This window comes from Scyliorhinus torazame, chromosome 27 (assembly GCF_047496885.1).
Source record: "Scyliorhinus torazame isolate Kashiwa2021f chromosome 27, sScyTor2.1, whole genome shotgun sequence".
In the NCBI taxonomy this organism is placed as follows: domain Eukaryota; kingdom Metazoa; phylum Chordata; class Chondrichthyes; order Carcharhiniformes; family Scyliorhinidae; genus Scyliorhinus; species Scyliorhinus torazame.
The window spans coordinates 42,260,787-42,287,382 of NC_092733.1; the positions used below are offsets into that span (position 1 = coordinate 42,260,787).

A 26,596-nucleotide genomic window follows, 5' to 3' on the forward strand; every position below is an offset into this window, starting at 1 on the left:
TACTCCCGCTTCCCTTTTGCCATTCCCTGCTCCGACATGACCGCGGCCACAGTCATTAAAGCCCTGAACAGCATATTCACACTGTTCGGTTACCCCGCATACGTCCACAGCGACAGGGGGTCCTCTTTCATGAGTGACGAGCTGCGCCAGTTCCTGCTCAGCAAGGGTATAGCTTCAAGCAGGACGACCAGCTACAACCCCCGGGGGAACGGGCAAGTAGAAAGGGAGAACGGCACGGTCTGGAAGGCAGTCCTACTGGCCCTACGGTCCAGGGATCTCCCAGTTTCACGGTGGCAGGAGGTCCTCCCGGACGCTCTCCATTCCATCCGGTCGTTATTATGTACGAGCACTAATCAAACGCCTCACGAGCGTCTCCTTGTCTTCCCTAGGAGGTCCTCCTCTGGAACGTCGCTGCCGACCTGGCTGGCGGCCCCAGGACCCATCCTGCTCCGAAAGCACGTGCGGGCACATAAGGCGGACCCGTTGGTCGAAAGGGTTCACCTCCTCCACGCAAACCCCCAGTACGCCTACGTGGAGTACCCCGACGGCCGACAGGACACGGTCTCCCTGCGGGATCTGGCGCCCGCCGGCACCACGCACACCGCCCCGACACCATCAACCCAACCGCCCCCCTTCCTGCCACCGCCGCACCCCGCGACCGCCCCCTTCCCAGGAGGATCAGTCCCCCTCCCCTTTGCACCGACAGCTGAAACCGTGCGGCTCCCGGAGGCGACAACGCTGGTACAAGCACCACCACCACCGCCGGGGCCGAGGCGATCGACACAGACGACCAGACCGCCCGACCGACTCGTGGCGTCGATGTAAAACAAAGATGGACTGTCCAATGAACATTTTGTTTTTCCTATATCCTCTGTAAATAGTTGTAACAGGACGATACTGTCCAATACGGTCCTACCATGTAACTGTTCTATCCTCCCAGGACCAGTACTGTAAACCCTTACCACCATACGAAGCATCACCCCGCCGGGTTCATTTTTGACAAGGGGTGAATGTGGTAGTATGTATTGGGGGTCATGTGGGACTGGAAGCCCTAATGTCATTGGCTGACAGATCCCGGGTCCTGGTTGGCCGTTGACCTCATACTCCGCCCTGAAGGCGAAGTATAAGAAGCCGGTGCCTTCCCCCGCAGGCCAGTTTACTATCGGGCTGCGGGGGAACAGACACGCTTAATAAAGCCTCATCGACTTCACTATATTCGTCTCACGGAGTCTTTGTGCGCCACAACCACCATCATACCGGTGCCAAAGAAGAACCAGGCAACGTGCCTCAATGACTACCGTCCGGTGGCCCTGATTTCAGTCGTAATGAAGTGCTTCGAGAGGTTAATCGTGAAGCGCATCACCTCCATACTCCCAGAACGCCTTGATCCACTGCAATTCGCATACCGCTGCAACCGGTCCACATCAGACACCATCTCCCTGGCCCTACACTCATCCCTGGAGCATCTCGACAACAAGGACTCCTACATCAGACTCCTATTTATTGACTACAGCTCCGCCTTCAACACCATAATCCCAGCCAAGCTCATATCAAAGCTCCAAAACCTAGCTCTTGGGTCCTCCCTCTGCAACTGGACACTCGACTTTCTGACCAACAGGCCACAATCAGTAAGAATGAACAACAACACCTCCTCCACAATAGTCCTCAATGCTGCGGCCCCGCAAGGCTGCGTACTTAGCCCCCTACTCTACTCCCTGTACACACACGACTGCGTGGCAAAACATGGTTCCAACTCTACAAGTTTGCTGACAATACGACCATAGTGGGCTGGATCTCGAATAACTACGACTCAGGGCAGCACGGTAGCATTGTGGATAGCACAATTGCTTCACAGCTCCAGGGTCCCAGGTTCGATTCCGGCTTGGGTCACTGTCTGTGTGGAGTCTGCACGTCCTCCCCGTGTGTGCGTGGGTTTCCTCCGGGTGCTCCGGTTTCCTCCCACAGTCCAAAGATGTGCAGGTTAGGTGGATTGGCCATGATAAATTGCCCGTAGTGTCCAAAATTGCCCTTAGTGTTGGGTGGGGTTACTGGGTTATGGGGATGGGGTGGAGGTGTCGACCTTGGGTAGGGTGCTCTTTCCAAGAGCCGGTGCAGACTCGATGGGCCGAATGGCCTCCTTCTGCACTGTAAATTCTATGATTACTATGAGAATACAGGAGGGAGATAGAGAACCTAGTGGAGTGGTGTAGCGACAACAATCTCTCCCTCAATGCCAGCAAAACTAAAGAGCTGGTCATTGACTTCAGGAAGCAAAGTACTGTACACACCCGTGTCAGCATCAACGGGGCCGAGGTGGAGATGGTTAGCCGTTTCAAATTCCTAGGGGTGCACATCTCCAAAAATCTGTCCTGGTCCGTATTAGTGAGAGGCAGCATGGTTTTGTGAATATTAAGGTATTAAGGTAGATAAGTCCCCAGGGCCTGATGGGATCTACCACAGAATACTGAAGGAGGCTGGAGAGGAAATTGCTGAGGCCTTGACAGAAATCTTTGGATCCTCACTGTCTTCAGGTGATGTCCCGGAGGACTGGAGAATAGCCAATATTGTTCCTCTGTTTAAGAAGGGTAGCAAGGATAATCCAGGGAACTACAGGCCGGTGAGCCTTACTTCAGTGGTAGGGAAATTACTGGAGAGAATTCTTCGAGACAGGATCTACTCCCATTTGGAAGCAAATGGACGTATTAGTGAGAGGCAGCATGGTTTTGTGAAGGGGAGGTCGTGTCTCACTAACTTGATAGAGTTTTGCGAGGAGGTCACAAAGATGATTGATGCAGGTAGGGCAGTGGATGTTGTCTATATGGACTTCAGTAAGGCCTTTGACAAGGTCCCTCATGGTAAGTCTACCATGTACAAGTACAAAAGGTGAAGTCACAAGGGATCAGGGGTGAGCTGGCAAGGTGGATACAGAACTGGCTAGGCCATAGAAGGCAGAGAGTAGCAATGGAAGGATGCTTTTCTCATTGGAGGGCTGTGACCAGTGGTGTTCCACAGGGATCAGTGCTGGGACATTTGCTCTTTGTAGTATATATAAATGATTTGGAGGAAAATGTAACTGGTCTGATTAGTAAGTTTGCAGACGACACAAAGGTTGGTGGAATTGCGGATAGCGATGAGGACTGTCGGAGAATACAGCAGGATTTAGATTGTTTGGAGACTTGGGCGGAGAGATGGCAGATGGAGTTTAATCCGGACAAATGTGAGGTAATGCATTTTGGAAGGTCTAATGCAGGTAGGGAATATACAGTGAATGGTAGAACCCTCAAGAGTATTGAAAGTCAAAGAGATCTAGGAGTACAGGTCCACAGGTCATTGAAAGGGGCAACACAGGTGGAGAAGGTAGTCAAGAAGGCATACGGCATGCTTGCCTTCATTGGCCGGGGCATTGAGTATAAGAATTGGCAAGTCATGTTGCAGCTGTATAGAACCTTAGTTAGGCCACACTTGGAGTATAGTGTTCAATTCTGGTCGCCACACTACCAGAAGGATGTGGAGGCTTTAGAGAGGGTGCAGAAGAGATTTACCAGAATGTTGCCTGGTATGGAGGGCATTAGCTATGAGGAGCGGTTGAATAAACTCGGTTTGTTCTCACTGGAACGAAGGAGGTTGAGGGGAGACCTGATAGAGGTCTACAAAATTATGAGGGGCATAGACAGAGTGGATAGTCAGAGGCTTTCCCCCAGGGTAGAGGGGTCAATTACTAGGGGGCATAGGTTTAAGGTGAGAGGGGCAAGGTTTAGAGTAGATGTATGAGGCAAGTTTTTTACGCAGAGGGTCGTGGGTGCCTGGAACTCGCTACCGGTGGAGGTGGTGGAAGCAGGGACGATAGTGACATTTAAGGGGCATCTTGACAAATACATGAATAGGATGGGAATAGAGGGATACGGACCCAGGAAGATTGTAGTTTAGTCGGGCAGCATGGTTGGCACGGGCTCGGAGGGCCGAAGGGCCTGTTCCTGTGCTGTAAATTTCTTTGTTCTTTGTTTGTCCACCCACGTCGACGCTACCACCAAGAAAGCACAACATCAAGGTAGATAAATCCCCGGGACCTGATGAAATGTATCCCAGGATGTTGTGGGAGGCTAGGGAGGAAATTGCGGGTCCCCTCACAGAGATATTTGAATCATCGGCAGCCACAGGTGAGGTGCCTGAAGATTGGAGAGTGGCGAATGTTGTGCCCTTGTTTAAGAAGGGCAGCAGGGAAAAGCCTGGGAAGTACAGACCGGTGAGCCTACCGTCTGCAGTAGGTAAGTTGCTAGAAGGTATTCTGAGAGACAGGATCTACAAGCATTTAGAGAGGCAAAGACTGATTCGGGGCAGTCAGCATGGCTTTGTGCGTGGAAAATCATGTCTCACAAATTTGATTGAGTTTTTTGAGGGGGTGACCAAGAAGGTAGATGAGGGCAGTGCAGTAGACGTTGTCTACATGGACTTTAGCAAAGCCTTTGACAAGGTACCGCATGGTAGGTTGTTGCAGAAGGTTAAAGCTCACGGGATCCAGGGTGAGGTTGCCAATTGGATTCAAAATTGGCTGGACGACAGAAGGCAGAGGGTGGTTGTAGAGGGTTGTTTTTCAAACTGGAGGCCTGTGACCAGTGGTGTGCCTCAGGGATCGGTGCTGGGTCCACTGTTATTTGTGATTTATATTAATGATTTGGATGAGAATTTAGGAGGCATGGTTAGTAAGTTTGCAGATGACACCAAGATTGGTGGCACAGTGGATAGTGAAGAAGGTTATCTAGGATTGCAACGGGATCTTGATCAATTAGGCCAGTGGGTCGACGAATGGCAGATGGAGTTTAATTTAGATAAATGTGAGGTGATGCATTTTGGCAGATCAAATCAGGCCAGGACCTACTCAGTTAATGGTATGGCGTTGGGGAGAGTTATAGAACAAAGAGATCTAGGTTCATAGCTCCTTGAGTACAGGTTCATAGCTCCTTGAAGGTGGAGTCGCAGGTGGACAGGGTGGTGAAGAAGGCATTCGGCATGCTTGGTTTCATTGGTCAGAACATTGAATACAGGAGTTGGGACGTCTTGTTGAAGTTGTACAAGACATTGGTACGGCCACACTTGGAATACTGTGTGCAGTTCTGGTCGCCGCATTATAGGAAGAATGTGGAAGCATTGGAAAGGGTGCAGAGGAGATTTACCAGAATGTTGCCTGGTATGGAGGGAAGATCTTATGAGGAAAGGCTGAGGGACTTGAGGCTGTTTTTGTTAGAGAGAAGAAGGTTAAGAGGTGACTTAATTGAGACATACAAGATGATCAGAGGATTGGATAGGGTGGACAGTGAGAGCCTTTTTCCTTGGATGGTGATGTCTAGCACGAGGGGACATAGCTTTAAATTGAGGGGAGATAGATATAAGACAGATGTCAGAGGTAGGTTCTTTACTCAGAGAGTAGTAAGGGCGTGGAATGCTCTGCCTGCAACAGTAGTGGACTCGCCAACACTAAGGGCATTCAAATGGTCATTGGATAGACATATGGACGATAAGGGAATAGTGTAGATGGGCTTTAGAGTGGTTTCACAGGTCGGCGCAACATCGAGGGCCGAAGGGCCTGTACTGCGCTGTAATGTTCGATGTTGTCTGGTACCCTCTTGCTCTTTACATATGCATAAAAAGCCTTAGGATTTTCATTAGTCCTGTTCGCCAATGACATTTCTTTTAGCCTTCCTAACTTTTCACAGTAACTTCATTGAAGCCTAATTGTGACATAAGCGATTGGGGCCATTTGCTGGTCGTCACAGAACGGACTGAGGAAAGCCACCTTAAATTAGTAGTCCCCCGGTGCCGTGTTCGGTACACTGGGATAACACTGGCTGCAACTGGATGCAGCTTTGACCAAAAGATACTCTCGACTTTGAAGTTAGTTCAATGTGATTATTGACCCAGTAGCTCAGTGAGCCACGTGCTGGAGGGGTGGTACTGTCCACACACCCTGCGGTGGCGGGGCCCGTGATCCCACCCCCGAGTGTCCTGCCTGCTGATTGGCCGTGCCCTGTGCTCGCTCACTGATGTTTGTCCAGGGTCCGGGCCCTGGCCGCCCGGATCGCCCTCACAGTGGCCTCCCACAGGCCGGTGCAGACGTTCCCAGATGCTGCCAGATGCTGGCTGTCCTTCCCCCGCCGACACCCTCACCTCAGCCACTGCTGTCCTTCAGCAGCTTGAACTTGTGGATGGGGGAGTGGCTGCTGTTCCCTGTCTCTCCTCCAGGGGCCGGTGACGCGTTTTGGGAGGCGGGGCCGGTGACGCGCGTTGGGAGGCGGGGCCGGTGACGTTTTTGGGAGGCGGGGCCGGTGACGCGCTTTGGGAGGCGGGGCAGGTGACGCGCGTTGGGAGGCGGGGCCGGTGACGCGCGTTGGGAGGCGGGGCCGGTGACGCGCTGGGGAGGCGGGGCCGGTGACGCGCTGGGGAGGCGGGGCCGGTGACGCGCTGGGGAGGCGGGGCCGGTGACGCGCTGGGGAGGCGGGGCCGGTGACGCGGGCGGGGCCGGGGCATGCGCTGTGCTCCCGGAAAGGCTGCGGGGCCGGAGGAGCGGGGCCCGGGCGGCGGGATGGCCGGCGAGGCGCTGCAGGTAGGAGCGGGCCGGGGAGCGGGGCCGGGGCCGGGGAGCGGGGCCGGGGCCGGGCCGGCGGGAGGAGGAGGTGGGAGACAGCCGGGGGGGGGATCAGACTCCAGCTCCCCCCCCCCCCCCCGCGGAGACTGGGGCCGGATCCCGCCCGCTCGGATTGGCAGCTCGGGGACCAATCAGCGAGCCGAACCCAGGGGCTGCGGCTAATCATGGGGAGCGGAACAGATCACCCAATCAGGGAGCAGCACCGGGCGTCAGCAGCCAATCAGGGGACAAGGGCGTGGTCACTGTGTCTGGGGGGGGTCAGTGTGTGTGTGTCTGGGGGGGGTCAGTGTGTGTCTGGGGGGGGTCAGTGTGTGTCTGGGGGGGGTCAGTGTGTGTGTCTGGGGGGGTCAGTGTGTGTCTGGGGGGGTCAGTGTGTGTGTGTCTGGGGGGGTCAGTGTGTGTGTCTGGGGGGGGGTCAGTGTGTGTGTGTCTGGGGGGGTCAGTGTGTGTGTGTCTGGGGGGGGTCAGTGTGTGTGTCTGGGGGGGTCAGTGTGTGTCTGGGGGGGTCAGTGTGTGTGTGTCTGGGGGGGTCAGTGTGTGTGTCTGGGGGGGTCAGTGTGTGTCTGGGGGGGGTCAGTGTGTGTCTGGGGGGGGTCAGTGTGTGTCTGGGGGGGGGTCAGTGTGTGTGTGTCTGGGGGGGTCAGTGTGTGTGTGTCTGGGGGGGTCAGTGTGTGTGTGTCTGGGGGGGTCAGAGTGTGTCTGGGGGGGTCAGAGTGTGTCTGGGGGGGTCAGTGTGTGTCTGGGGGGGGGTCAGTGTGTGTCTGGGGGGGGGGTCAGTGTGTGTCTGGGGGGGGTCAGTGTGTGTCTGGGGGGGGTCAGTGTGTGTCTGGGGGGGGTCAGTGTGTGTCTGGGGGGGGTCAGTGTGTGTCGGGGGGGGTCAGTGTGTGTCGGGGGGGGTTAGAGTGTGTCTGGGGGGGGTTAGAGTGTGTCTGGGGGGGTCAGAGTGTGTCTGGGGGGGTCAGAGTGTGTGTGTCTGGGGGGGGTCAGTGTGTGTCTGGGGGGGGGTCAGTGTGTGTCTGGGGGGGTCAGTGTGTGTGTGTCTGGGGGGGTCAGTGTGTGTCTGGGGGGGTCAGTGTGTGTCTGGGGGGGGTCAGTGTGTGTCTGGGGGGGGTCAGTGTGTGTCTGGGGGGGGTCAGTGTGTGTCTGGGGGGGTTAGAGTGTGTCTGGGGGGGTCAGTGTGTGTCTGGGGGGGTTAGAGTGTGTCTGGGGGGGGTCAGAGTGTGTCTGGGGGGGTCAGAGTGTGTGTGTCTGGGGGGGGTCAGTGTGTGTCTGGGGGGGGGTCAGTGTGTGTCTGGGGGGGTCAGTGTGTGTGTGTCTGGGGGGGTCAGTGTGTGTCTGGGGGGGGGTCAGTGTGTGTCTGGGGGGGGGTCAGTGTGTGTCTGGGGGGGTCAGTGTGTGTCTGGGGGGGTCAGTGTGTGTCTGGGGGGGTCAGTGTGTGTCTGGGGGGGGCAGTGTGTGTGTGTCTGGGGGAGTCAGAGTGTGTGTGTCTGGGGGGGGTCAGAGTGTGTGTGTCTGGGGGGGGTCAGAGTGTGTGTGTCTGAGGGGGGTCAGTGTGTGTCTGAGGGGGGTCAGTGTGTGTCGGGGGGGGTCAGTGTGTGTCTGGGGGGGGCAGTGTGTGTCTGGGGGGGGTCAGAGTGTGTCTGGGGGGGGGGGTCAGTGTGTGTGTGTCTGGGGGGGGGTCAGTGTGTGTCTGGGGGGGTCAGTGTGTGTCTGGGGGGGTCAGTGTGTGTCTGGGGGGGTCAGTGTGTGTCTGGGGGGGTCAGTGTGTGTCTGGGGGGGGTCAGAGTGTGTCTGGGGGGGGGTCAGTGTGTGTCTGGGGGGGGGTCAGAGTGTGTCTGGGGGGGGTCAGTGTGTGTCTGGGGGGGTCAGAGTGTGTCTGGGGGGGGGTCAGAGTGTGTCTGGGGGGGTCAGTGTGTGTGTGTCGGGGGGGGTCAGTGTGTGTCTGGGGGGGGTCAGTGTGTGTCTGGGGGGGGTCAGTGTGTGTCTGGGGGGGGTCAGTGTGTGTCTGGGGGGGTCAGTGTGTGTCTGGGGGGGTCAGTGTGTGTGTGTCTGGGGGGGTCAGTGTGTGTCTGGGGGGGTCAGTGTGTGTCTGGGGGGGTCAGTGTGTGTCTGGGGGGGTCAGAGTGTGTCTGGGGGGGGTCAGTGTGTGTGTGTCTGGGGGGGTCAGTGTGTGTCTGGGGGGGGTCAGTGTGTGTGTGTCTGGGGGGGGTCAGTGTGTGTGTCTGGGGGGGTCAGTGTGTGTCTGGGGGGGGTCAGTGTGTGTCTGGGGGGGGTCAGTGTGTGTCTGGGGGGGGTCAGTGTGTGTCTGGGGGGGGTCAGTGTGTGTCTGGGGGGGTCAGTGTGTGTCTGGGGGGGTCAGTGTGTGTGTGTCTGGGGGGGTCAGTGTGTGTCTGGGGGGGTCAGTGTGTGTCTGGGGGGGTCAGTGTGTGTCTGGGGGGGTCAGTGTGTGTCTGGGGGGGTCAGAGTGTGTCTGGGGGGGTCAGTGTGTGTGTGTCTGGGGGGGTCAGTGTGTGTCTGGGGGGGGTCAGTGTGTGTGTCTGGGGGGGTCAGTGTGTGTCTGGGGGGGTCAGTGTGTGTCTGGGGGGGGTCAGTGTGTGTCTGGGGGGGTCAGAGTGTGTCTGGGGGGGGTCAGTGTGTGTCTGGGGGGGGTCAGTGTGTGTCTGGGGGGGGTCAGTGTGTGTCTGGGGGGGGTCAGTGTGTGTCTGGGGGGGTCAGTGTGTGTCTGGGGGGGTCAGAGTGTGTCTGGGGGGGTCAGAGTGTGTCTGGGGGGGTCAGAGTGTGTGTGTCTGGGGGGGGGTCAGTGTGTGTCTGGGGGGGGGTCAGTGTGTGTCTGGGGGGGTCAGTGTGTGTGTGTCTGGGGGGGTCAGTGTGTGTCTGGGGGGGGGTCAGTGTGTGTCTGGGGGGGGGTCAGTGTGTGTCTGGGGGGGTCAGTGTGTGTCTGGGGGGGTCAGTGTGTGTCTGGGGGGGGTCAGTGTGTGTGTGTCTGGGGGGGTCAGAGTGTGTGTGTCTGAGGGGGGTCAGTGTGTGTCTGGGGGGGTCAGTGTGTGTCTGGGGGGGTCAGTGTGTGTCTGGGGGGGGTCAGAGTGTGTCTGGGGGGGTCAGTGTGTGTGTCTGGGGGGGGATCAGATTGTGTCTGGGGGGGTCAGTGTGTGTCTGGGGGGGTCAGAGTGTGTGTGTCTGGGGGGGTCAGTGTGTGTCTGGGGGGGGTCAGTGTGTGTGTGACTGGGGGGGGTCAGTGTGTGTCGGGGGGGTCAGTGTGTGTGTGTGTCTGGGGGGGGTCAGTGTGTGTGTGTCTGGGGGGGTCAGTGTGTGTCTGGGGGAGGTCAGTGTGTGTCTGGGGGGGGGGTCAGTGTGTGTGTGTGTCTGGGGGGGTCAGTGTGTGTGTGTCTGGGGGGGTCAGTGTGTGTCTGGGGGGGGTCAGTGTGTGTGTGTCTGGGGGGGGTCAGTGTGTGTCTGGGGGGGGTCAGTGTGTGTCTGGGGGAGGTCAGTGTGTGTCTGGGGGGGGGTCAGTGTGTGTGTGTCTGGGGGGGGTCAGTGTGTGTGTGTCTGGGGGGGTCAGTGTGTGTCTGGGAGGGGTCAGTGTGTGTGTGTCTGGGGGGGGTCAGTGTGTGTCTGGGGGGTCACTGTGTGTCTGGGGGGGGGTCAGTGTGTGTGTGTGTCTGGGGGGTCAGTGTGTGTGTGTCTGGGGGGGGTCAGTGTGTGTGTGTCTGGGGGGGTCAGTGTGTGTCTGGGGGGGGTCAGTGTGTGTCTGGGGGGGTCAGTGTGTGTCTGGGGTGGGTCAGTGTGTGTCTGGGGTGGGTCAGTGTGTGTCTGGGGGGGTCAGTGTGTGTCTGGGGGGGGTCAGTGTGTGTCTGGGGGGGGGTCAGTGTGTGTCTGGGGGGGTCAGAGTGTGTCTGGGGGGGTCAGAGTGTGTCTGGGGGGGTCAGTGTGTCTGGGGGGGTCAGTGTGTGTCTGGGGGGGTCAGAGTGTGTGTGTCTGGGGGGGGGGTCAGTGTGTGTCTGGGGGGGGTCAGTGTGTGTCTGGGGGGGGGCCAGTGTGTGTCTGGGGGGGGGTCAGAGTGTGTCTGGGGGGGTCAGTGTGTGTCTGGGGGGGTCAGAGTGTGTGTGTCTGGGGGGGGTCAGTGTGTGTCTGGGGGGGTCAGTGTGTGTCTGGGGGGGTCAGTGTGTGTCTGGGGGGGGGTCAGTGTGTGTCTGGGGGGGTCAGTGTGTGTCTGGGGGGGTCAGTGTGTGTCTGGGGGGGTCAGTGTGTGTCTGGGGGGGTCAGTGTGTGTCTGGGGGGGTCAGAGTGTGTCTGGGGGGGGTCAGTGTGTGTGTGTCTGGGGGGGTCAGTGTGTGTCTGGGGGGGGTCAGTGTGTGTGTGTCTGGGGGGGTCAGTGTGTGTGTCTGGGGGGGTCAGTGTGTGTCTGGGGGGGTCAGTGTGTGTCTGGGGGGGGTCAGTGTGTGTCTGGGGGGGTCAGAGTGTGTCTGGGGGGGGTCAGTGTGTGTCTGGGGGGGGTCAGTGTGTGTCTGGGGGGGGTCAGTGTGTGTCTGGGGGGGGTCAGTGTGTGTCTGGGGGGGTCAGAGTGTGTCTGGGGGGGTCAGAGTGTGTCTGGGGGGGTCAGAGTGTGTCTGGGGGGGTCAGAGTGTGTGTGTCTGCGGGGGGGTCAGTGTGTGTCTGGGGGGGGGTCAGTGTGTGTCTGGGGGGGTCAGTGTGTGTGTGTCTGGGGGGGTCAGTGTGTGTCTGGGGGGGGGTCAGTGTGTGTCTGGGGGGGTCAGTGTGTGTGTGTCTGGGGGGGTCAGTGTGTGTCTGGGGGGGGGGTCAGTGTGTGTCTGGGGGGGGTCAGTGTGTGTCTGGGGGGGTCAGTGTGTGTCTGGGGGGGGTCAGTGTGTGTCTGGGGGGGTCAGTGTGTGTCTGGGGGGGGCAGTGTGTGTGTGTCTGGGGGAGTCAGAGTGTGTGTGTCTGGGGGGGGTCAGAGTGTGTGTGTCTGGGGGGGGTCAGAGTGTGTGTGTCTGAGGGGGGTCAGTGTGTGTCTGAGGGGGGTCAGTGTGTGTCGGGGGGGGTCAGTGTGTGTCTGGGGGGGGCAGTGTGTGTCTGGGGGGGGTCAGAGTGTGTCTGGGGGGGGGGGGTCAGTGTGTGTGTGTCTGGGGGGGGGTCAGTGTGTGTCTGGGGGGGTCAGTGTGTGTCTGGGGGGGTCAGTGTGTGTCTGGGGGGGTCAGTGTGTGTCTGGGGGGGTCAGTGTGTGTCTGGGGGGGGTCAGAGTGTGTCTGGGGGGGGGTCAGTGTGTGTCTGGGGGGGGGTCAGAGTGTGTCTGGGGGGGGTCAGTGTGTGTCTGGGGGGGTCAGAGTGTGTCTGGGGGGGGGGGTCAGAGTGTGTCTGGGGGGGTCAGTGTGTGTGTGTCGGGGGGGGTCAGTGTGTGTCTGGGGGGGGTCAGTGTGTGTCTGGGGGGGGTCAGTGTGTGTCTGGGGGGGGTCAGTGTGTGTCTGGGGGGGTCAGTGTGTGTCTGGGGGGGTCAGTGTGTGTCTGGGGGGGTCAGTGTGTGTGTGTCTGGGGGGGTCAGTGTGTGTCTGGGGGGGTCAGTGTGTGTCTGGGGGGGTCAGTGTGTGTCTGGGGGGGTCAGAGTGTGTCTGGGGGGGGTCAGTGTGTGTGTGTCTGGGGGGGTCAGTGTGTGTCTGGGGGGGGTCAGTGTGTGTGTGTCTGGGGGGGTCAGTGTGTGTGTCTGGGGGGGTCAGTGTGTGTCTGGGGGGGGTCAGTGTGTGTCTGGGGGGGGTCAGTGTGTGTCTGGGGGGGGTCAGTGTGTGTCTGGGGGGGGTCAGTGTGTGTCTGGGGGGGTCAGTGTGTGTCTGGGGGGGTCAGTGTGTGTGTGTCTGGGGGGGTCAGTGTGTGTCTGGGGGGGTCAGTGTGTGTCTGGGGGGGTCAGTGTGTGTCTGGGGGGGTCAGTGTGTGTCTGGGGGGGTCAGAGTGTGTCTGGGGGGGTCAGTGTGTGTGTGTCTGGGGGGGTCAGTGTGTGTCTGGGGGGGGTCAGTGTGTGTGTCTGGGGGGGTCAGTGTGTGTCTGGGGGGGTCAGTGTGTGTCTGGGGGGGGTCAGTGTGTGTCTGGGGGGGTCAGAGTGTGTCTGGGGGGGGTCAGTGTGTGTCTGGGGGGGGTCAGTGTGTGTCTGGGGGGGGTCAGTGTGTGTCTGGGGGGGTCAGTGTGTGTCTGGGGGGGTCAGAGTGTGTCTGGGGGGGTCAGAGTGTGTGTGTCTGGGGGGGGGTCAGTGTGTGTCTGGGGGGGGGTCAGTGTGTGTCTGGGGGGGTCAGTGTGTGTGTGTCTGGGGGGGTCAGTGTGTGTCTGGGGGGGGGTCAGTGTGTGTCTGGGGGGGGTCAGTGTGTGTCTGGGGGGGTCAGTGTGTGTCTGGGGGGGTCAGTGTGTGTCTGAGGGGGGTCAGTGTGTGTCTGGGGGGGTCAGTGTGTGTCTGGGGGGGTCAGTGTGTGTCTGGGGGGGGTCAGAGTGTGTCTGGGGGGGTCAGTGTGTGTGTCTGGGGGGGGATCAGATTGTGTCTGGGGGGGTCAGTGTGTGTCTGGGGGGGTCAGAGTGTGTGTGTCTGGGGGGGTCAGTGTGTGTCTGGGGGGGGTCAGTGTGTGTGTGACTGGGGGGGGTCAGTGTGTGTCGGGGGGGTCAGTGTGTGTGTGTGTCTGGGGGGGGTCAGTGTGTGTGTGTCTGGGGGGGTCAGTGTGTGTCTGGGGGAGGTCAGTGTGTGTCTGGGGGGGGGTCAGTGTGTGTGTGTGTCTGGGGGGGTCAGTGTGTGTGTGTCTGGGGGGGTCAGTGTGTGTCTGGGGGGGGTCAGTGTGTGTGTGTCTGGGGGGGGTCAGTGTGTGTCTGGGGGGGGTCAGTGTGTGTCTGGGGGAGGTCAGTGTGTGTCTGGGGGGGGGTCAGTGTGTGTGTGTCTGGGGGGGGTCAGTGTGTGTGTGTCTGGGGGGGTCAGTGTGTGTCTGGGAGGGGTCAGTGTGTGTGTGTCTGGGGGGGGTCAGTGTGTGTCTGGGGGGTCACTGTGTGTCTGGGGGGGGGTCAGTGTGTGTGTGTGTCTGGGGGGTCAGTGTGTGTGTGTCTGGGGGGGGTCAGTGTGTGTGTGTCTGGGGGGGTCAGTGTGTGTCTGGGGGGGGTCAGTGTGTGTCTGGGGGGGTCAGTGTGTGTCTGGGGTGGGTCAGTGTGTGTCTGGGGTGGGTCAGTGTGTGTCTGGGGGGGTCAGTGTGTGTCTGGGGGGGGTCAGTGTGTGTCTGGGGGGGGGTCAGTGTGTGTCTGGGGGGGGGTCAGTGTGTGTCTGGGGGGGTCAGAGTGTGTCTGGGGGGGTCAGAGTGTGTCTGGGGGGGTCAGAGTGTGTCTGGGGGGGTCAGTGTGTGTCTGGGGGGGTCAGAGTGTGTGTGTCTGGGGGGGGGGTCAGTGTGTGTCTGGGGGGGGGTCAGTGTGTGTCTGGGGGGGGGCCAGTGTGTGTCTGGGGGGGGGTCAGAGTGTGTCTGGGGGGGTCAGTGTGTGTCTGGGGGGGTCAGAGTGTGTGTGTCTGGGGGGGGTCAGTGTGTGTCTGGGGGGGTCAGTGTGTGTCTGGGGGGGTCAGTGTGTGTCTGGGGGGGGGTCAGTGTGTGTCTGGGGGGGTCAGTGTGTGTCTGGGGGGGTCAGTGTGTGTCTGGGGGGGTCAGTGTGTGTCTGGGGGGGTCAGTGTGTGTCTGGGGGGGTCAGAGTGTGTCTGGGGGGGGTCAGTGTGTGTGTGTCTGGGGGGGTCAGTGTGTGTCTGGGGGGGGTCAGTGTGTGTGTGTCTGGGGGGGTCAGTGTGTGTGTCTGGGGGGGTCAGTGTGTGTCTGGGGGGGTCAGTGTGTGTCTGGGGGGGGTCAGTGTGTGTCTGGGGGGGGTCAGTGTGTGTCTGGGGGGGGTCAGTGTGTGTCTGGGGGGGGTCAGTGTGTGTCTGGGGGGGTCAGAGTGTGTCTGGGGGGGTCAGAGTGTGTCTGGGGGGGTCAGAGTGTGTGTGTCTGGGGGGGGTCAGTGTGTGTCTGGGGGGGGGTCAGTGTGTGTCTGGGGGGGTCAGTGTGTGTGTGTCTGGGGGGGTCAGTGTGTGTCTGGGGGGGGTCAGTGTGTGTCTGGGGGGGGTCAGTGTGTGTCTGGGGGGGTCAGTGTGTGTCTGGGGGGGTCAGTGTGTGTCTGGGGGGGGTCAGTGTGTGTGTGTCTGGGGGGGTCAGAGTGTGTGTGTCTGAGGGGGGTCAGTGTGTGTCGGGGGGGGTCAGTGTGTGTCGGGGGGGGTCAGTGTGTGTCTGGGGGGGGGGCAGTGTGTGTCTGGGGGGGGGGTCAGAGTGTGTCTGGGGGGGGGGGTCAGTGTGTGTGTGTCTGGGGGGGTCAGTGTGTGTCTGGGGGGGTCAGTGTGTGTCTGGGGGGGGTCAGAGTGTGTCTGGGGGGGTCAGTGTGTGTGTCTGGGGGGGGATCAGATTGTGTCTGGGGGGGTCAGTGTGTGTCTGGGGGGGTCAGAGTGTGTGTGTCTGGGGGGGTCAGTGTGTGTCTGGGGGGGGTCAGTGTGTGTGTGACTGGGGGGGGTCAGTGTGTGTCGGGGGGGTCAGTGTGTGTGTGTGTCTGGGGGGGGTCAGTGTGTGTCTGGGGGGGGTCAGTGTGTGTGTGTCTGGGGGGGTCAGTGTGTGTCTGGGGGAGGTCAGTGTGTGTCTGGGGGGGGTCAGTGTGTGTGTGTGTCTGGGGGGGTCAGTGTGTGTGTGTCTGGGGGGGTCAGTGTGTGTCTGGGGGGGGTCAGTGTGTGTGTGTCTGGGGGGGGTCAGTGTGTGTGTGTCTGGGGGGGGTCAGTGTGTGTGTGTCTGGGGGGGGTCAGTGTGTGTCTGGGGGGGGTCAGTGTGTGTCTGGGGGGGGTCAGTGTGTGTGTGTCTGGGGGGGGTCAGTGTGTGTGTGTCTGGGGGGGGTCAGTGTGTGTCTGGGGGGGGTCAGTGTGTGTGTGTCTGGGGGGGGTCAGTGTGTGTCTGGGGGGTCACTGTGTGTGTCTGGGGGGTCAGTGTGTGTGTGTCTGGGGGGGGTCAGTGTGTGTGTGTCTGGGGGGGTCAGTGTGTGTCTGGGGGGGGTCAGTGTGTCTGGGGGGGTCAGTGTGTGTCTGGGGTGGGTCAGTGTGTGTCTGGGGTGGGTCAGTGTGTGTCTGGGGGGGTCAGTGTGTGTCTGGGGGGGGGGGTCAGTGTGTGTCTGGGGGGGTCAGAGTGTGTCTGGGGGGGTCAGAGTGTGTCTGGGGGGGTCAGAGTGTGTCTGGGGGGGTCAGTGTGTGTCTGGGGGGGTCAGAGTGTGTGTGTCTGGGGGGGTCAGTGTGTGTCTGGGGGGGGGTCAGTGTGTGTCTGGGGGGGGGCCAGTGTGTGTCTGGGGGGGGTCAGAGTGTGTCTGGGGGGGTCAGTGTGTGTCTGGGGGGGTCAGAGTGTGTGTGTCTGGGGGGGGTCAGTGTGTGTCTGGGGGGGTCAGTGTGTGTCTGGGGGGGTCAGTGTGTGTCTGGGGGGGGGTCAGTGTGTGTCTGGGGGGGTCAGTGTGTGTCTGGGGGGGTCAGTGTGTGTCTGGGGGGGTCAGAGTGTGTGTGTCTGGGGGGGGTCAGTGTGTGTGTGACTGGGGGGGTCAGTGTGTGTGTGTCTGGGGGGGTCAGTGTGTGTGTGTCTGGGGGGGGTCAATGTGTGTGTGTCTGGGGGGGGTCAGTGTGTGTCTGGGGGGGGGTCAGTGTGTGTGACTGGGGGGGTCAGTGTGTGTGTGTGTCTGGGAGGGTCAGTGTGTGTGTGTCTGGGGGGGGTCAGTGTGTGTGTGTCTTGGGGGGGGGGGGTCAGTGTGTGTGTGTCTGGGGGGGTCAGTGTGTGTCTGGGGGGGGGGTCACTGTGTGTCTGGGGGGGTCAGTGTGTGTGTGTCTGGGGGGGTCAGTGTGTGTGTGTCTGGGGGGGTCAGTGTGTGTGTGACTGGGGGGGGGGTCAGTGTGTGTCTGGGGGGGTTCAGTGTGTGTGTGTCTGGGGGGGTTCAGTGTGTGTGTGTCTGGGGGGGGGTCAGTGTGTGTGTGTCTGGGGAGGTCAGTGTGCGTCTGGGGGGGGTCAGTGTGTGTGTGTCTGGGGGGGTCAGTGTGTGTGTGTCTGGGGGGGTCAGTGTGTGTGTGACTGGTGGGGGTCAGTGTGTGTCTGGGGGGGTCAGTGTGTGTCTGGGGGGGTTCAGTGTGTGTGTGTCTGGGGGGGTTCAGTGTGTGTGTGTCTGGGGGGGGGGTCAGTGTGTGTGTGTCTGGGGAGGTCAGTGTGCGTCTGGGGGGGGTCAGTGTGTGTGTGTCTGGGGGGGTCAGTGTGTGTGTGTCTGGGGGGGTCAGTGTATGTGTGACTGGTGGGGGTCAGTGTGTGTCTGGGGGGGTCAGTGTGTGTCTGGGGGGGGTCAGTGTGTGTGTGTCTGGGGGGGTCAGTGTGTGTGTGTCTGGGGGGGGGTCGGTGTGTGTCTGGGGGGGTCAGTGTGTGTGTGTCTGGGGGGGGTCAGTGTGTGTGTGTCTGGGGGGGTCAGTGTGTGTGTGTGTCTGGGGGGGTCAGTGTGTGTCTGGGGGGGTCAGTGTGTGTCTGGAGGGGGTCAGTGTGTGTCTGGGGGGGGTCAGTGTGTGTCTGGGGGGGGTCAGTGTGTGTGTGACCGGGGGGGTCAGTGTGTGTGTGTGTCTGGGGGGGTCAGTGTGTGTGTGTCTGGGGGGGGTCAGTGTGTGTGTGTCTGGGGGGGGGGGTCAGTGTGTGTGTGTCTGGGGGGGTCAGTGTGTGTCTGGGGGGGTCAGTGTCTGTGTGTCTGGGGGGGGGTCAGTGTGTGTGTGTCTGGGGGTGGTCAGTTTGTCTGTGTGTCTGGGGGGGTCAGTGTGTGTCTGGGGGGGGTCAGTGTGTGTGTGTCTGGGGGGGTCAGTGTGTGTCTGGGAGGGGTCAGTGTGTGTGTGTCTGGGGGGGGTCAGTGTGTGTCTGGGGGGTCACTGTGTGTCTGGGGGGGGGTCAGTGTGTGTGTGTGTCTGGGGGGTCAGTGTGTGTGTGTCTGGGGGGGGTCAGTGTGTGTGTGTCTGGGGGGGTCAGTGTGTGTCTGGGGGGGGTCAGTGTGTGTCTGGGGGGGTCAGTGTGTGTCTGGGGTGGGTCAGTGTGTGTCTGGGGTGGGTCAGTGTGTGTCTGGGGGGGTCAGTGTGTGTCTGGGGGGGGTCAGTGTGTGTCTGGGGGGGGGTCAGTGTGTGTCTGGGGGGGTCAGAGTGTGTCTGGGGGGGTCAGAGTGTGTCTGGGGGGGTCAGAGTGTGTCTGGGGGGGTCAGTGTGTGTCTGGGGGGGTCAGAGTGTGTGTGTCTGGGGGGGGGGTCAGTGTGTGTCTGGGGGGGGGTCAGTGTGTGTCTGGGGGGGGGCCAGTGTGTGTCTGGGGGGGGGTCAGAGTGTGTCTGGGGGGGTCAGTGTGTGTCTGGGGGGGTCAGAGTGTGTGTGTCTGGGGGGGGTCAGTGTGTGTCTGGGGGGGTCAGTGTGTGTCTGGGGGGGTCAGTGTGTGTCTGGGGGGGGGTCAGTGTGTGTCTGGGGGGGTCAGTGTGTGTCTGGGGGGGTCAGTGTGTGTCTGGGGGGGTCAGTGTGTGTCTGGGGGGGTCAGTGTGTGTCTGGGGGGGTCAGAGTGTGTCTGGGGGGGGTCAGTGTGTGTGTGTCTGGGGGGGTCAGTGTGTGTCTGGGGGGGGTCAGTGTGTGTGTGTCTGGGGGGGTCAGTGTGTGTGTCTGGGGGGGTCAGTGTGTGTCTGGGGGGGTCAGTGTGTGTCTGGGGGGGGTCAGTGTGTGTCTGGGGGGGTCAGAGTGTGTCTGGGGGGGGTCAGTGTGTGTCTGGGGGGGGTCAGTGTGTGTCTGGGGGGGGTCAGTGTGTGTCTGGGGGGGGTCAGTGTGTGTCTGGGGGGGGTCAGTGTGTGTCTGGGGGGGGTCAGTGTGTGTCTGGGGGGGTCAGAGTGTGTCTGGGGGGGTCAGAGTGTGTCTGGGGGGGTCAGAGTGTGTGTGTCTGGGGGGGGTCAGTGTGTGTCTGGGGGGGGGTCAGTGTGTGTCTGGGGGGGTCAGTGTGTGTGTGTCTGGGGGGGTCAGTGTGTGTCTGGGGGGGGTCAGTGTGTGTCTGGGGGGGGTCAGTGTGTGTCTGGGGGGGTCAGTGTGTGTCTGGGGGGGTCAGTGTGTGTCTGGGGGGGGTCAGTGTGTGTGTGTCTGGGGGGGTCAGAGTGTGTGTGTCTGAGGGGGGTCAGTGTGTGTCGGGGGGGGTCAGTGTGTGTCGGGGGGGGTCAGTGTGTGTCTGGGGGGGGGGCAGTGTGTGTCTGGGGGGGGGGTCAGAGTGTGTCTGGGGGGGGGGGTCAGTGTGTGTGTGTCTGGGGGGGTCAGTGTGTGTCTGGGGGGGTCAGTGTGTGTCTGGGGGGGGTCAGAGTGTGTCTGGGGGGGTCAGTGTGTGTGTCTGGGGGGGGATCAGATTGTGTCTGGGGGGGTCAGTGTGTGTCTGGGGGGGTCAGTGTGTGTCGGGGGGGTCAGTGTGTGGGTTGGGGGGGTCAGGTGTGCTGGGGGGTTGTGGGCTGGGGGGGGTCAGTGTGTGTCTGGGGGGGGTCAGGTGTGTGTCTGGGGGGTCAGTGTGTGTCTGGGGGGGGGTCAGTGTGTGTCTGGGGGGGGTCAGTGTGTGTCGGGGGGTCAGTGTGTGTGTGTCTGGGGGGGGTCAGTGTGTGTCTGGGGGGGGGTCAGTGTGTGTGTGTCTGGGGGGGGTCAGTGTGTGTCTGGGGGAGGTCAGTGTGTGTCTGGGGGGGGTCAGTGTGTGTGTGTGTCTGGGGGGGTCAGTGTGTGTGTGTCTGGGGGGGTCAGTGTGTGTCTGGGGGGGGTCAGTGTGTGTGTGTCTGGGGGGGGTCAGTGTGTGTGTGTCTGGGGGGGGTCAGTGTGTGTGTGTCTGGGGGGGGTCAGTGTGTGTCTGGGGGGGGTCAGTGTGTGTCTGGGGGGGGTCAGTGTGTGTGTGTCTGGGGGGGGTCAGTGTGTGTGTGTCTGGGGGGGGTCAGTGTGTGTCTGGGGGGGGTCAGTGTGTGTGTGTCTGGGGGGGGTCAGTGTGTGTCTGGGGGGTCACTGTGTGTGTCTGGGGGGTCAGTGTGTGTGTGTCTGGGGGGGGTCAGTGTGTGTGTGTCTGGGGGGGTCAGTGTGTGTCTGGGGGGGGTCAGTGTGTCTGGGGGGGTCAGTGTGTGTCTGGGGTGGGTCAGTGTGTGTCTGGGGTGGGTCAGTGTGTGTCTGGGGGGGTCAGTGTGTGTCTGGGGGGGGGGGTCAGTGTGTGTCTGGGGGGGTCAGAGTGTGTCTGGGGGGGTCAGAGTGTGTCTGGGGGGGTCAGAGTGTGTCTGGGGGGGTCAGTGTGTGTCTGGGGGGGTCAGAGTGTGTGTGTCTGGGGGGGTCAGTGTGTGTCTGGGGGGGGGTCAGTGTGTGTCTGGGGGGGGGCCAGTGTGTGTCTGGGGGGGGTCAGAGTGTGTCTGGGGGGGTCAGTGTGTGTCTGGGGGGGTCAGAGTGTGTGTGTCTGGGGGGGGTCAGTGTGTGTCTGGGGGGGTCAGTGTGTGTCTGGGGGGGTCAGTGTGTGTCTGGGGGGGGGTCAGTGTGTGTCTGGGGGGGTCAGTGTGTGTCTGGGGGGGTCAGTGTGTGTCTGGGGGGGTCAGAGTGTGTGTGTCTGGGGGGGGTCAGTGTGTGTGTGACTGGGGGGGTCAGTGTGTGTGTGTCTGGGGGGGTCAGTGTGTGTGTGTCTGGGGGGGGTCAATGTGTGTGTGTCTGGGGGGGGTCAGTGTGTGTCTGGGGGGGGGTCAGTGTGTGTGACTGGGGGGGTCAGTGTGTGTGTGTGTCTGGGAGGGTCAGTGTGTGTGTGTCTGGGGGGGGTCAGTGTGTGTGTGTCTTGGGGGGGGGGGTCAGTGTGTGTGTGTCTGGGGGGGTCAGTGTGTGTCTGGGGGGGGGGTCACTGTGTGTCTGGGGGGGTCAGTGTGTGTGTGTCTGGGGGGGTCAGTGTGTGTGTGTCTGGGGGGGTCAGTGTGTGTGTGACTGGGGGGGGGGTCAGTGTGTGTCTGGGGGGGTTCAGTGTGTGTGTGTCTGGGGGGGTTCAGTGTGTGTGTGTCTGGGGGGGGGTCAGTGTGTGTGTGTCTGGGGAGGTCAGTGTGCGTCTGGGGGGGGTCAGTGTGTGTGTGTCTGGGGGGGTCAGTGTGTGTGTGTCTGGGGGGGTCAGTGTGTGTGTGACTGGTGGGGGTCAGTGTGTGTCTGGGGGGGTCAGTGTGTGTCTGGGGGGGTTCAGTGTGTGTGTGTCTGGGGGGGTTCAGTGTGTGTGTGTCTGGGGGGGGGGTCAGTGTGTGTGTGTCTGGGGAGGTCAGTGTGCGTCTGGGGGGGGTCAGTGTGTGTGTGTCTGGGGGGGTCAGTGTGTGTGTGTCTGGGGGGGTCAGTGTATGTGTGACTGGTGGGGGTCAGTGTGTGTCTGGGGGGGTCAGTGTGTGTCTGGGGGGGGTCAGTGTGTGTGTGTCTGGGGGGGTCAGTGTGTGTGTGTCTGGGGGGGGGTCGGTGTGTGTCTGGGGGGGTCAGTGTGTGTGTGTCTGGGGGGGGTCAGTGTGTGTGTGTCTGGGGGGGTCAGTGTGTGTGTGTGTCTGGGGGGGTCAGTGTGTGTCTGGGGGGGTCAGTGTGTGTCTGGAGGGGGTCAGTGTGTGTCTGGGGGGGGTCAGTGTGTGTCTGGGGGGGGTCAGTGTGTGTGTGACCGGGGGGGTCAGTGTGTGTGTGTGTCTGGGGGGGTCAGTGTGTGTGTGTCTGGGGGGGGTCAGTGTGTGTGTGTCTGGGGGGGGGGGGTCAGTGTGTGTGTGTCTGGGGGGGTCAGTGTGTGTCTGGGGGGGTCAGTGTCTGTGTGTCTGGGGGGGGGGTCAGTGTGTGTGTGTCTGGGGGTGGTCAGTTTGTCTGTGTGTCTGGGGGGGTCAGTGTGTGTCTGGGGGGGGTCAGTGTGTGTGTGTCTGGGGGAGTCAGTGTGTGTCTGGGGGGGTCAGTGTGTGTGTGTGCTGGGGGGGGTCAGTGTGTGTGTGTCTGGGGGGGTCAGTGTGTGTGTGTCTGGGGGGGGGTCAGTGTGTGTGTGTCTGGGGGGGTCAGTGTGTGTCTGGGGGGGTTCAGTGTGTGTGTGTCTGGGGGGGGGTCAGTGTGTGTGTGTCTGGGGGGGTCAGTGTGTGTCTGGGGGGGTCAGTGTGTGTCTGGAGGGGGTCAGTGTGTGTCTGGAGGGGGTCAGTGTGTGTCTGGAAGGGGTCAGTGTGTGTCTGGAGGGGGTCAGTGTGTGTCTGGGGCGGGGTCAGTGTGTGTGTGTCTGGGGGGGTCAGTGTGTGTCTGGGGGCGGTCAGTGTGTGTCTGGGGGGGTCAGTGTGTGTCTGGGGGGGGTTCAGTGTGTGTGTGTCTGGGGAGGGGGTCAGTGTGTGTGTGCCTGGGGGGGGGGTCAGTGTGTGTGTGTGTCTGGGGGGGTCAGTGTGTGTCTGGGGGGGTCTCTGTGTGTGTGTCTGGGGGGGGTCAGTGTGTGTGTGTCTGGGGGGGTCAGTGTGTGTGTGTCTGGGGGGTCAGTGTGTGTCTGGGGGGGGGGGTCAGTGTGTGTGTGTCTGGGGGGGGGTCAGTGTGTGTGTGTGTCTGGGGGGGGGTCAGTGTGTGTGTGTCTGGGGGGGGGTCAGTGTGTGTCTGGGGGAGTTCAGTGTGTGTGTGTCTGGGGGGGTCAGTGTGTGTCTGGGGGGGGGTCAGTGTGTGTCTGGGGGGGTCAGTGTGTGTGTGTCTGGGGGGGGGTCAGTGTGTGTGTGTCTGGGGGGGGTCAGTGTGTGTGTGTCTGGGGGGGGGGTCAGTGTGTGTGTGTCTGGGGGGGTCAGTGTGTGTCTGGGGGAGTTCAGTGTGTGTGTGTCTGGGGGGGTCAGTGTGTGTCTGGGAGGGTTCAGTGTGTGTGTGTCTGGGGGGGGGGTCAGTGTGTGTCTGGGGGGTTCAGTGTGTGTGTGTCTGGGGGGGGGATCAGTGTGTGTGTGTCTGGGGGGGGGGTCAGTGTGTGTGTGTCTGGGGGGGGGGTCAGTGTGTGTCTGGGGGGGTTCAGTGTGTGTGTGTCTGGGGGGGGGGTCAGTGTGTGTGTGTCTGGGGGGGGGGGTCAGTGTGTGTGTGTCTGGGGGGGGTCAGTGTGTGTCTGGGGGGGTCAGTGTGTGTCTGGAGGGGGTCAGTGTGTGTCTGGAGGGGGTCAGTGTGTGTCTGGAAGGGGTCAGTGTGTGTCTGGAGGGGGGTCAGTGTGTGTCTGGGGGGGGGGTCAGTGTGTGTGTGTCTGGGGGGGTCAGTGTGTGTCTGGGGGCGGTCAGTGTGTGTCTGGGGGGGTCAGTGTGTGTCTGGGGGGGGTTCAGTGTGTGTGTGTCTGGGGGGGGGGGTCAGTGTGTGTGTGCCTGGGGGGGGGTCAGTGTGTGTGTGTGTCTGGGGGGGTCTCTGTGTGTGTGTCTGGGGGGGGTCAGTGTGTGTGTGTCTGGGGGGGGGGGTCAGTGTGTGTGTGTCTGGGGGGGGTCAGTGTGTGTCTGGGGGGGGGGTCAGTGTGTGTGTGTCTGGGGGGGGTCAGTGTGTGTGTGTCTGGGGGGGGGTCAGTGTGTGTGTGTCTGGGGGGGGTCAGTGTGTGTCTGGGGGAGTTCAGTGTGTGTGTGTCTGGGGGGGTCAGTGTGTGTCTGGGGGGGTCAGTGTGTGTCTGGGGGGGGGGTCAGTGTGTGTCTGGGGGGGGTCAGTGTGTGTGTGTCTGGGGGGGGGTCAGTGTGTGTGTGTCTGGGGGGGGTCAGTGTGTGTGTGTCTGGGGGGGGGTCAGTGTGTGTGTGTCTGGGGGGTCAGTGTGTGTCTGGGGAGTTCAGTGTGTGTGTGTCTGGGGGGGTCAGTGTGTGTCTGGGAGGGTTCAGTGTGTGTGTGTCTGGGGGGGGTCAGTGTGTGTCTGGGGGGGTTCAGTGTGTGTGTGTCTGGGGGGGGGGTCAGTGTGTGTGTGTCTGGGGGGGGGTCAGTGTGTGTGTGTCTGGGGGGGGTCAGTGTGTGTCTGGGGGGGTCAGTGTGTGTCTGGGGGGGGGTCAGAGTGTGTCTGGGGGTCAGTGTGTGTGTCTGGGGGGGTCAGTGTGAGTGTGTCTGGGGGGGGTCAGTGTGTGTCTGGGGGGGGTCAGTGTGAGTGTGTCTGGGGGGGGTCAGTGTGTGTCTGGGGGGGTCAGTGTGTGTCTGGGGGGGGTCAGTGTGTGTCTGGGGTGGGGTCAGTGTGTGTGTGTCTGGGGGGGTCAGTGTGTGTGTGTCTGGGGGGTCTGTGTGTGTCTGGGGGGGTCAGTGTGTGTCTGGGGTGGGGTCAGTGTGTGTGTCTGGGGGGGTCAGTGTGTGTGTGTCTGGGGGGGTCAGTGGTGTCTGGGGGGTCAGTGTGTCTGGGGGGGGTCAGTGTGTGTCTGGGGAGGGTCAGTGTGTGTCTGGGTGGGGTCAGTGTGTGTCTGGGGTGGGGTCAGTGTGTGTCTGGGGTCTTGGTCTGGGGGATCAGTGTGTGTCTGGGGTGGGGGTCAGTGTCGTGTCTGGGGTGGGGGTCAGTGTGTGTCTGGGGTGGGGGTCAGTGTGTGTCTGGGGTGGGGGTCAGTGTGTGTCTGGGGTGGGGGTCAGTGTGTGTTTGGGGGTCAGTGTGTGTCTGGGGGGGTCAGTGTGTGTCTGGGTGGTCAGTGTGTGTCTGGGGGGGGGTCAGTGTGTGTCTGGGGGGTCGGGGTGTCAGTGTGTGTCTTGGGTGGGGTCAGTGTGTGTCTGGGGGGGTCAGTGTGTGTCTGGGGGGGTCGGGGGTGGGGGGGGTCTGTGGGGTTGGTGGGGGGGGGGTGGGTTGGGGGGGGGGGGGTGGGTGGGGTGGGGTGTGTGTGTTTGGGGGGGGTGTGTGTTGGGGGGGTCGTGTGGTCTGGGGGGGGTCAGTGTGTGTCTGGGGTGGTCGTGTGGTGTGGGTTGGGGGGGGTCAGTGTGTGTCTGGGGGGTGTCTGGGGTGTGTCGTGTGTGTCTGGGTGGGGGTCAGTAGTGTGTGTCTGGGGGGTGTCAGTGGGTGGGTTTGGGGGGTCCGTGTGTGTCTGGGGGGGGTCAGTGTGTGTCTGGGGGGTGGTCCGTGTGTGTCTGGGGGTGGTCCGTATGTGTCTGGGTGGGGGTCAGTGTGTGTCTGGGGGGGGTCAGTGTGTGTCTGGGGGGTGGTCCGTGTGTGTCTGGGGGGGGTCCGTGTGTGTCTGGGGGGGGTCTGTGTGTGTCTGGGGGGGGGGTCCGTGTGTGTCTGGGGGGGGTCCGTGTGTGTCTGGGGGTGGTCAGTGTGTGTCTGGGGGGGGTCAGTGTGTGTCTGGGGGGGGATCAGAGTGTGTCTGGGGGGGGTCAGAGTGTGTCTGGGGGGGGTCAGTGTGTGTCTAGGGGGGGTCAGTGTGTGTCTGGGGGGTGTCAGAGTGTGTCTGGGGGGTGTCAGAGTGTGTCTGGGGGGGGTCAGTGTGTGTCGGGGGGGGTCAGTGTGTGTCGGGGGGGGTCAGTGTGTGTCGGGGGGATCAGTGTGTGTCGGGGGGGATCAGTGTGTGTCGGGGGGGGGGTCAGTGTGTGTCGGGGGGGGGTCAGTGTGTGTCGGGGGGGTCAGTGTGTGTCGGGGGGGGTCAGTGTGTGTCGGGGGGGGTCAGTGTGTGTCGGGGGGGGTCAGTGTGTGTCTGGGGGGGGGTCAGTGTGTGTCGGGGGGGGTCAGTGTGTGTCGGGGGGGTCAGTGTGTGTCGGGGGGGGTCAGTGTGTGTCGGGGGGGTCAGTGTGTGTCGGGGGGGGTCAGTGTGTGTCGGGGGGGTCAGTGTGTGTCTGGGGGGGGTCAGTGTGTGTCGGGGGGGTCAGTGTGTGTCCTGGGGGGGGTCAGTGTGTGTCTGGGGGGGGGTCAGTGTGTGTCGGGGGGGGTCAGTGTGTGTCGGGGGGGGGGTCAGTGTGTGTCGGGGGGGGTCAGTGTGTGTCTGGGGGGGGTCAGTGTGTGTCTGGGGGGGGGTCAGTGTGTGTCGGGGGGGAGTCAGTGTGTGTCTGGGGGGGGTCAGTGTGTGTCTGGGGGGGGGTCAGTGTGTGTCGGGGGGGGGTCAGTGTGTGTCGGGGGGGTCAGTGTGTGTCGGGGGGTCAGTGTGTGTCGGGGGGGATCAGTGTGTGTCGGGGGGGTCAGTGTGTGTCGGGGGGGGGTCAGTGTGTGTCGGGGGGGGTCAGTGTGTGTCTGGGGGGGGTCAGTGTGTGTCTGGGGGGGTCAGTGTGTGTCGGGGGGGTCAGTGTGTGTCGGGGGGGTCAGTGTGTGTCGGGGGGGGTCAGTGTGTGTCTGGGGGGGGTCAGTGTGTGTCTGGGGGGGGGTCAGTGTGTGTCGGGGGTGTCAGTGTGTGTCTGGGGGGGGGTCAGTGTGTGTCTGGGGGGGTCAGTGTGTGTCTGGGGGGGGGTCAGTGTGTGTCGGGGGGTGTCAGTGTGTGTCTGGGGGGGGGTCAGTGTGTGTCTGGGGGGGGGTCAGTGTGTGTCGGGGGGTGTCAGTGTGTGTCTGGGGGGGGGGTCAGTGTGTGTCTGGGGGGGGGTCAGTGTGTGTCGGGGGGGGTGTCAGTGTGTGTCTGGGGGGGGTCAGTGTGTGTCTGGGGGGGGGGGTCAGTGTGTGTCGGGGGGGGTCAGTGTGTGTCTGGGGGGGTCAGTGTGTGTCTGGGGGGGGGTCAGTGTGTGTCTGGGGGGGGGTCAGTGTGTGTCTGGGGGGGGTCAGTGTGTGTCGGGGGGGTCAGTGTGTGTCGGGGGGGGTCAGTGTGTGTCGGGGGGGTCAGTGTGAGTGGATTGGGGAGGTCCGCAGTGAGTCTGTTTATCATTGATAATAAATCAATGTTTCCATTGGTCAGGAAGTTGATGATTAACCTGCTCCTAATCTGATCCTAAATGATGATTAATATTCTCCTCAATGCTCCTGTGCCCAGTGTGGGCCCCCGCACCTTCAGGAGGGAGACACTGTTGCAGAGATTTATTGGAATAGTACCGGCGTT

At 62.0% G+C, this 26,596-nt stretch overlaps 1 protein-coding gene across 1 annotated transcript in view; it reads left to right on the top strand.

Moving 5' to 3' along the window:
• The first annotated feature begins 6,489 nt into the window (after window positions 1-6,489).
• The window catches only part of pkn1a (protein kinase N1a), a 352,058-nt gene continuing 331,951 nt past the window's right edge, over window positions 6,490-26,596 (top strand). Inside the window, exon 1 of the mRNA XM_072491284.1 lies at window positions 6,490-6,598. Within this exon, the coding sequence (XP_072347385.1) occupies window positions 6,521-6,598 (78 nt within the window). The 5' untranslated portion in view covers window positions 6,490-6,520. The remainder of the gene's footprint in view (window positions 6,599-26,596) is intronic.